The sequence below is a fragment of the Marmota monax genome, unplaced genomic scaffold (genome assembly GCF_021218885.2).
Source record: "Marmota monax isolate L192 unplaced genomic scaffold, Marmota_monax_Labrador192_F-V1.1 WCK01_AAM20220418_F8-fsc00199, whole genome shotgun sequence".
Classification (NCBI taxonomy): domain Eukaryota; kingdom Metazoa; phylum Chordata; class Mammalia; order Rodentia; family Sciuridae; genus Marmota; species Marmota monax.
The window spans coordinates 959,678-969,731 of NW_026694340.1; the positions used below are offsets into that span (position 1 = coordinate 959,678).

The following is a 10,054-nucleotide window of genomic DNA, read 5'->3' on the forward strand; positions in this document are numbered from 1 at the left end:
CCAGGGCTAGGGAACATAATTAGGTGGCTGTCTTTCTCTCCTCCACTGAGTGGTAAGTTCTTCAAAGGCAGATCATGTCTCCTTCACAGAGTACCTGGCTCACAGCCTTGCACCCAAAGATATTCAATAGATGTTTGCTGACATCAATTATAGAAGGGCAGAGCATGATACAGCTGCAGGGTTTACAGAGGTGGGACTTGGAGTGGGTAATATTTAGACAGAAATGATGACTGATCGTGGTATCACTGTATGATAAAACACGAAGACTTAGGGGCTGGGGCTGGGGCTCAGTGGTAGCGCACTTGCCTGGCATGTGTGAGGTACTGAGTTCAATTCTCAGCACCATATATAAATAAAATAAAGATCTATCAAAAAAAAAAAAAAAAAAAGATTGGGCTGGGGATGTGGCTCAAGCAGTAGCGCGCTCGCCTGGCATGCGTGCGGCCCGGGTTCGATCCTCAGCACCACATACAAACAAGGTTGTTGTGTCCACCAAAAACTGAAAAATAAATATTAAAAAATCATCTCTCTCTTTCTCTCTCTCTCTCTTTAAAATAAATAAATAAATAAATAAAATGTAAACACACACATACACACACACACATACACACACACAGAGACTCCTCCCAACATCACTTTGATGTTAATTGTTTAATACTACAGGTTTTACTGATCCTTAAAGTTCTTCTTTAAATGAAAAAGATGCCTTCTTATTTTGCATTTACTTCCTAAGTGAAAAGAAGAGAATATTTACAACTAAAATCTAGTTGTCACCAGGTACAGTGGTGCACACCTGTAATCCCAGCAACCCAGGAGGATGAGACAGGAGGATTACAAGTTCAAGGCTAGCCTGGGCAATTTAGCAAGATCTTGTCTCAAAATTAAATTTTAGAAAAGGGCTTGAGATGTTGCTCAGTGGTACAGAGCTTGCTTAACATGTGCAAGCCCTGGGTTCAATCCAACACTGGAACAAACAAGTTGTTTAAAAATGGAAGTGCCAGGGGCTGGGGATGTGGTTCAAGTGGTAGAGTGCTCACCTAGCATGTGTGAGGCACTGGGTTCGATTCTCAGCACCACATAAAAATATTGTGTCCACCTAAAACTAAAAAATAAATATTAAAAAATAAAATGAAAATGAAAATGCCAGGTACAGTGGTGCACACCTGTAATCCCAGCAAGCTGGGAGGCTGAGGCAGGAGGATCACAAATTCAACATCAGCCTTAGCAACTTAGCAAGACTCAAAGTAACTAGTGAGATCTTGACTCCAAAAAAAATGTCTGGGGATGTGGCTCAAAAAAAAAAAAAAAGAATATGTCATCAGAAAACAAAATTAAAAGACAAATGACAAGCTGAGAAAATACAACATAGTAAAGAGTAAATTGCTACATATCAACAAGAACAATTTTAACAAATGGATAAAAGGGGAAAGGTAATTCACAAAATAACAACAAACAGACAATAAATAAGACAGGGAATATTTAATATCACAATAATAAAATAAATGCAAATTAAAGCATAATACATTTTTTATTTGTTTCTAATTTGTTACACATGACAGTAAAATGTACTTTGACTCATTGTACATAAACTTCCGGTTCTTCCGGTTGTACATAATGTAGAATCACACCAGTAGTGTATTCACATATGCACATAGGGTAATAACATTGTAATCAACAACCTAAAAGATACTACTCAATACCAAGGAGAGAAAAACCGGGAGGGTAGCTTTTCTGGGAAAGAATTTAGCAATAAGTTGAAACAATTTCCTTTGACCTAGTAATTCAACTCATGATTCTAGGTTCAGGAGTTCATCAGAAAGGTGAACAATTTTTATATATAAGAAGCATACTTTAGCAGTATAAAAATTCCTCAGAAAACTTGGAATGCAACCACCATTTGACCCAGCTATCCCACTCCTCGGTTTATACCCAAAGGACTTAAAACCAGCATACTACAGTGACGCAGCCACAATAATGTTTATAGCTACTCGTGGAACCAACCTAGGTGCCCTTCAACAGATGATTGGACAAAGAAACTGTGGTATATATATAAAATGGAATATTACTCAGCCTTAAAGAAGAATAAAATGATGGTATTTTCAGGTAAATGGATGAAACTAGAGAATATCAGCTTAAGTGAAATAATGCAATCCCCCCCAAAACCAAAGGCCAAATGTTTTTCTCTGATGAGCAGATGCTAATCCATAGTGGAGGATGGGAGGGAAGAATGAAGGAACCTTTGATTGTGCAGAGGGGAGTTAAGAAAGGGGTGGGGCTGTGGAGATGGAAGGATGGTAGAATGAGGCAGACATTATTACCCTATATACATGTACAATTATACTTCTAGTGTGCCTCTACACCATGCACAGTCAGAGGAATGAGAAGTTGTGCGATATTTGTGTACAATGTGTCAAAATGCATTCTACTGCCATGTAGAATTGAAAAATTTTTAAAAAGAAGCACAATCATAAAACTTTAAAAGAGAAACAATATAGACAATCAAGAATTCTAAAAAGTAGGGGCTGGGGTTGTGACTCAGTGGTAGAGTGCTCACCTAGCATGTGTGAGGCTCTGGGTTTGATCCTCAGCACTGCATAAAAATAAATAAATAAAATAAAAGATATTGTGTCCAACTATAAAGAAATACATTAATATTTTTTAAAAATAATTCTAAAAAGTACAATACTATACCACCTCCTTGATGCTATCATTAAAATCAATTATATACAAAAAACCATATATATATATACACATATATATATAATGCTATCATTAAAATCATGTTTAAATATCTATATCTACCTCCATATATAGGTAGGTGATGGGGATTGACTCCTGGGCCTTGGGTATGCCAAATTCCTCTCTACCACTAAGCTACCCCCCCAGCCCCTAAAATCATATATTTTTGAAGGCTATTGTCATTGGGAGAAATGCTTAAAATACAATATAAACTGGGAAGAAAAGTTTAAATTTTATGCATGCTGAAGACAGAAAAATTGCCTCTGGGACAAGGATTGGAGAAAGTGGGGGATTCTGCACATTTTACTGTTCTCTCTTTTCAATGAGTAATAGTACTGGCTATAGTACTAATGATAATTTGAATGATTACTTCATGTCAAACATTGTTCTAAGTACTTATATCTCACCTAATCCTCACAATAATCTCAAGGTAAGTACTATTCTCATACACCCACTTTACAGGTATGAAAACTGAGGCATAGAGAGGTCTAGGATTTTCTAGGATTCAAGTGTGGAATTCTTAAAAAAATGTTTTTAAGTTGTCAATGGACCTTTATTTTATTTATGTGTATGTGGTGCTGAGGATGGATCCCAGTACCTCACACATGCTAGGCAAGCACTCTACCCACTGAGCCACAATCCCAGCCCATCAAGTGTGGAATTTTGGCACTAGAGTCTTTTCCTCTTCAATTACTACAATAGGCTACCCCCAGCTACATATTTATCAGAAGTTTGTTGTACTGTGCTTATGAATTAAGAAACTGATCTTTGCCCTGATGGTTCCTTCTTCTCAGAGAACTCTTCTCCACCTACATAACTTCCTGATCTCAAATCCTTGCTTGTCACTTTCACAGTGAATCTTACCCTGCCCACCCAGTTCAAAATTGCCCCCTCCTCTGTTTTATCTCCTCCTCTTTTTTTCCCTATAGAATTTAGCTATGGTTTTATACAGTATTCAGATTCACTGTGTTACTTCTGTTCTCTACCGATAAATGAGCTGCAGTAGGTCAGGGTTTTTATCTGACATGTATCACAGGCTGACATGTATCACAGCCCCAAAAAGGCCCTAGCAAAAACTAGATGCTCGATAAATACTTGTGAAATAAATTCAGTTGTTTGTTTCTTTGTTCGGGATCAACTCCAGGCCTCACATATGTAAAGCATGGACTCTGAAACTGAGCTATATCCCAGCCCTAAATGAAGTTTTCAAAACACACTACAGTCTGGGGGTGAAGCAGCTTGGGTTCAATACCCAGCATTAAAACAATGATTTCAACTTTGTTTTACTTTAAAGCATTAACATGTGCACACATGTATATGGGAGTAAAATATTTCAAAATATTACTGGTGATTACAGGTGAATTTTTTTCCTTCATGTTTTTCTGTGGGCTTATTCCCAAAATTCTACGTGAAAAAAAAAATTTTATTTTGTCTTGAGAATGCTGCTTTTGAAAGCACCTCTTTTAAACCTCAAGTCACATACACTGCCAGGTACAGAATTGGTTTTGCTGTAAATTCAAAGAAGCCGTTCCTGTGTGAAATGCATTAGAAAATTGGGAAGGTATTGATGGTTGTTTTTTTTTAAATTATTGCTTTTTTATGGTAGTTAAATTGCTTAAAGGAAATTATATCCATGCCTCACCAATCAACCTCGGCATCCTTGGGGAACACGCCCACCTAGCAACCGGGAGCCGAGCTGAAGCGCTTGCTCTGCCTTTAATTCCGGGTTTGGGGTGGGGGGGAAGGTGGACAATTTCCGCTCCCCCATTCCCTCCGCGGTGCCAGTGGCAGCTGTCACCTGTAAGGCGAGCACCGCGCACGGGGCATGGAGCCCGGCGCCCATTGGACAGAACATAAAGACAGAAATCCAGCCCTGAGGCTGGGGGCCCGGCGGGGCGCTGGCGGGGGCCCCTCGCCGCGGCCCCCTGTGCCCTCCGCCGGGAGACATCCTGGCCCCACGGCGCAGGCGTGACCGAGCTCCTTCTTCGGGGACAATCACCAGGTGAGCCAGCCGCGGCGGACTTCACTCCCGGAAACCCGGATCCCGCGTGTCCCGGGAAGCGCCGCGGCGTCCACCTGCCCCGCCGCGGGGACCCGGGACCCGGGGGAGGCGGCTGCCGCGCCTTCCCTCCGCGGCTGGGCCGGACCATGGCGCTGGCCGCTGCCGCTGCCGCTGCGGCCGCCGCTGCCGGGGTGAGCCAGGCGGCAGTGCTGGGCTTCCTGCAGGAGCGCGGCGGGAAGGTGCGCAACTCGGAGCTGCTGAGCCGCTTCAAGCCGCTGCTGGATGCCGGCGACCCGCGCGGCCGCGCAGCCCGCAGGGACCGCTTCAAGCAATTCGTCAACGACGTGGCGGTGGTGAAGGAGCTGGACGGCGTCAAGTTCGTGGTGCTGAGGAAGAAGCCTCGGCCCTCGGAGGGACCAGAGCCCCTGGCCCCCTGCATCCCTGGGGCACCAACCCCTCCGTCGAAGGCCACTTCCGTCTCGCTAGGGGAGAACTCTGGCCCGGGAGCTGCGCACTCGGCCTCCGCGCAGCCGTCCATAGAATCACCGGAGGACCTGGCCCCGCCATCAGAGCTCCGGGACACCCCCGGGGATCCGGCCTCTGAACCCACCCAGCCCACTGGGGTGCCGTTGTTAGGCTCGGCCCAGCACCCCGAGGATCCCGCGGACCCCCGGGTTCCAGCCTTTGAGCTAGCTCTGTCCTCAGAGGGATCCTCCGCGGAGGTGGCCTCGCCGGTTAGCACGCCGTCGGAGGAAACCTCTCCCGGCGCAGAGCCACCAGACCTGGAACCTGGACCCGGGGCCGCGAAAGGGCCGCCGCCACCCGCTCCGCGCGCGCCGCCTCCGAAGCCCTGCATGCTGCCGGTACGCTGCGTCCTGGGCCCCGCCACGCTCCGGGTCCGAGCAGAGGAGCAAGGCCTGCGCCGGCAGCTGTCTGAGGAGCCCAGCCCTCGGAGCTCCCCGCTGCTCCTGAGGCGGCTCTCAGTTGAGGAGTCGGGCCTGGGCCTCCACTTGGGACCCGGTCGTTCCCCGCACCTAAGGCGCCTGTCGCGCAGTGGCCCGCGTCTGCTGAGCCCTGACACCGAGGAGATGCCCACCGCGCCGCCGCCGTCCGCCGTGCCCCTGGAGCCTACTGAGCACGAGTGGCTAGTGCGGGCGGCCACTGGCCGCTGGACCCACCAGCTTCACGGGCTGCTACTGCGGGACCGCGGCCTAGCTGCCAAGCGCGACTTTATATCTGGCTTCACGGCCCTACATTGGGCCGCCAAGAGCGGCGACCGTGAGATGGCGCTGCAGCTGGTGGAGGTCGCGCGTCGTGGTGGCGCGCCAATCGACGTGAACGCGCGCTCGCATGGCGGCTACACACCGCTGCACCTAGCCGCTCTGCACGGCCACGAGGACGCCGCCGTGCTGTTGGTGGTGCGTCTGGGTGCTCAAGTGCACGTCCGTGACCACAGCGGACGTCGAGCCTACCAGTATCTGCGTCCTGGCTCCTCTTATGCGGTGCGACGCCTGCTTGGTGACCCAGGCCTGCGAGGAGCGACGGAGCCAGATGCTACCAGTGGTGGAAGTGGTAGCCTTGCTACCCGGCATCCAGTGCAAGTGGCCGCCACGATCCTCAGTTCCACCACCAGCGCGTTTCTGGGTGTCCTGGCCGACGATCTGATGCTCCAGGACCTGGCCCGTGGCTTGAAGAAGTCGAGCTCTTTCAGCAAGTTCTTGGGCGCCTCGCCCATGGCTCCGCGTAAAAAGACAAAGATCCGTGGTGGCCTGCCAGCTTTCTCAGAAGTCTCTCGTCGACCCGCACCGGGGCCTTTAGCTGGTTTGGTGCCCAGTCTGCCCCCGGAAACCTGAAGATCCATGGGGCTATGGCCTGGTTGGTCTATCTAGGCTCGCCTCATAGTCTAAGTCTGCTCAAGAATGGGGCTCAACACTTGTTTCCAACTTTGTCCACTGCAGCCTGTTTTATCCTTATGGGCCTGCACTTCCAGCCTCTGTTTGAAACCTGATCTGTCTGATTGAGATCTCAGTGAAAGGCTCCTATGAAGAAACCAGCCTTCAGTCCTGAACTCTGGAGGAGACTTAAAATTTAGGGTCAAAGGTTAAGGGGCAGCAGCTGGTCTGGCCCCTGAATGAGCTAACCAGATGCCTCTGAGTCTACACACTCCCAAGCCAGAACTAGAGCAAGGGTCTCTTTGAATGTTCAAAGATGTTGGGTTATTTGTCAACTTTAAGATATGTAGTGGTTTTGTAATTTGATGCTTTTATTCTGTTTTTAAATTGAAATGAGGTAAAGCAACTTTCATAATAACCTTTTAAAACTATATTTTTCCATTTTTAGGCAAAGAGCTTAGACATTTTCAATCTTTTGCTAAATATTTTGGAATTCCATTTTAAAACAAATAGAATGCTCAAGATCTAAAGGAAATTAGTCCCAACCAAGAAAACTCTTAAAAGTTCATCTACCTCATTTTAGTCAATCATGATTCTGGGGAGTCTTGAACACAGAATAACTATTGTGACCCATATGAATGTAACTAATTGCAGTTGTACTGTGAATGCTAAATATTAAGAAACCAGTGCATCTTGGGAGTAAACATGATTTAACAAAGATAGAAAAGAGACATTTTGGGAATACTTATGGTGAAATGTAAATGTATGTTTGGCACTCAAAGGTGGCTATTCTGATTTGGCATGAATATTTAGTTTTCTTAAATTGTGATCTCTTTGTGAATTATGCCTTAGTGCCACATTTGTGAATCTGTGATTTTCACACCTTGCTAAGCCTTTCAGTGCAATGGGTGAATATTCAAAGGAAAAAAAGTTATAACATCATACCAGAAAAACAACTGATTAAATAGTAATTGATACAATTAAGGAGTAACTCTTTTACTTGAAAATCCTGAATAAGCAAAAAGTATGTGGTATCTATTTTTTAAAAAAAATTGAAAGTAGACAATTTATTCTAAAATAACATATGTAGAAGAATCTTTGCTCAGTGACATTGAACTGAGAACTTAACTTCTCTGGACCTTTGTTTCAATCATAAATTGAGAAGGCTTGTAGATATCGCCAAGATTTCCCAGGTTTGGCACAGGATAATTATAAGGGTACATTTTCTATTTCAAAGATGTCAAATCTATTTGCTCAGTCAACTTTTTTATTTCATATCGTGATAATGGTCTGCTTTTGCAAATTATGTTTGCATGTCATTAGTTATATCAAATGATTTTTGTGGCAGAGAGTAGTAGGGCTTTCCCTCTTCTTCAGTATATATCAGTGAGGCCGTTGAAGTTATTTAAGGCAATCATTCATGGAATGTTTTGATTTAAGCAACAAAATAAACAGACAGCATTTTATTCACGTTTTTGTGAGATATACTTCCCTTAAACATTATTCAGCTTTTACTACTGTGTCTTTATTTTCTTTTTACCTACTTTTTTCTTTTCCCCCTCATTCTTCTGCTTCTTTCAAGCATTCTATTACTGAAAGAATTTGGATTTCTCTCCAAACTAAAAGAGTCAACCACACATAGTTACAGTAGCCAAGAACTGTGGATAAATACAGGCCCTGATCTGACCCTTCATACCTTCCTGTGTGGAACTCTAACTAGTCTGCATAAATTATTTTAAAATGCAAATTAAATATTCTGCCTCTTAAGAAAAAAATGTGGGAGGCAATAATTATAGCAATTTTAGTAGCTGAAGATCTAAAAGAATGAAATATTAGAGATTTTCTATGATAAAGAAGAGATTTGATTGAGACAAGATAACAGATTACAGACACAGATATCACTTGCCTTGAGAGACAAAATCTAAACTAACACTAATAATTAATGTTTATTGCATGCTTACATCAGAAAAGTGTTATTTGAATGGCCAAAGGAATCTCTGTGTTTCTAAAGAGTGTCCAAGCAAAATAAAACATTTGGCAAGAGTTAAGGATTGGTAAACCTAAAACTCAGGTGTTAGAAAACCACTGTTATTTTATTTCAGACCAGGACATTCTGAAATTATAAAGTAAGTCAGTAGAAAATATATACAGAGAGAGAGAGAGATTTCAAGAACCATATATTCATATATTTAATAATTTTTTAAAAAGAACCATATATTGCCCAGCAATAGGCTCTCCTCTAGAAGGGCATTCCCAAAAATGAACTGTTAAGGCTATTTAGGTGGTAAAATTGTCACAGAGAGGATAATGACTCCTTTTAATGGGAGAGAAGTTAATCGATGATATTGAGGTGCATGAGTCATATCCATAGCAAACTTTCTAATAAATTTTTACATTTCCCATATGGAGATTAAGGTATTCTTGAGCAAGTCTCGTTCTCCTAATGGAGATCTAGGGTAGGGATAATACATACAATATAAGCCATGTACATTAAGCAAGTGCCAGGCACAACTCTAAATATTTAATCAAAACTTACAAGGAATATACTTAATATCTTGATTTTAAAATGAGGGAACTGAAACTTTTAGTAACTTGTTAGGGCCTCACAGCTAGTAATGACAGAGTTAGGGTGGCATCCCTGTGTTCTTTTCCATTACCCTGTCCTGTCTAGAAGCAGGGTCGTCTCTCAGCCCCTTCCTCACTTAGTGACCTTAAGCAAGTCACCCAATTCTCCAAGCTCACATCTCCTTCCTCTGTGGGACTTATGATGCAGTACCTATTCTAATGGGCTGTGGGGAGGGAGGAACTTATGGAATAAGTAAGGCTTTTCCTGAATTCCATTGCCAACTGGGGATATTACAAGGGTACTGAGTTGGTTCCACAGTGTACATGCCTATATTCCAAAACTATATAGCACTGGTTTATGGATTTACTCAATATGATCACCATTTTTTTTTTACCATGTCAGTATTTGCATACATAAATTAATTCACTGAACCAGGAAAAAACATATTCCCACAAAAGGGAAATTATCCTGTTCTGTAAATAATATCATTTTAGTTAAAATAGAAGCATCAGGGCTGGGGTTGTAGCTCAGTGGTAGAGTGCTTGCCTAGCACATGTGAAGCACTGGGTTGATCCTCAGCACCACATATAAGTAAAAGCTAAAAACATAGAAACAATTGTCTTTCTTAGCCCATACTGCTCTAGCAACCAACCTATGACACCTAAACTGTTGCCCAGGATGGAGGGGGGTGTGAAACCCCTGAACACGGGGTTATAAATCTAGACCCACTCAGGATCCATATTCTCCCCATTTTTTACTTTTACCTGAAGAAACTCTGTGACCATTGAAAATGGTTTCATAAATAGATTCTCTATGGCTCTGCAGATAGCCTTTTGCCTTGAACTGGCCTAACTC

The 10,054-nt window shown here is 43.7% G+C and overlaps 1 protein-coding gene across 1 annotated transcript; it reads left to right on the plus strand.

Annotated features, from left to right (window-relative positions):
- Positions 1 to 4,453: 4,453 nt before the first annotated feature.
- Positions 4,454 to 8,681, plus strand: Sowaha (sosondowah ankyrin repeat domain family member A). Its single transcript, XM_046467605.2, has one exon. The coding sequence runs from the start codon at positions 4,888 to 4,890 to the stop codon at positions 6,592 to 6,594; it is 1,707 nt and encodes a 568-aa protein (XP_046323561.1). The 5' UTR covers positions 4,454 to 4,887; the 3' UTR covers positions 6,595 to 8,681.
- The last annotated feature ends 1,373 nt before the right edge of the window (positions 8,682 to 10,054 follow it).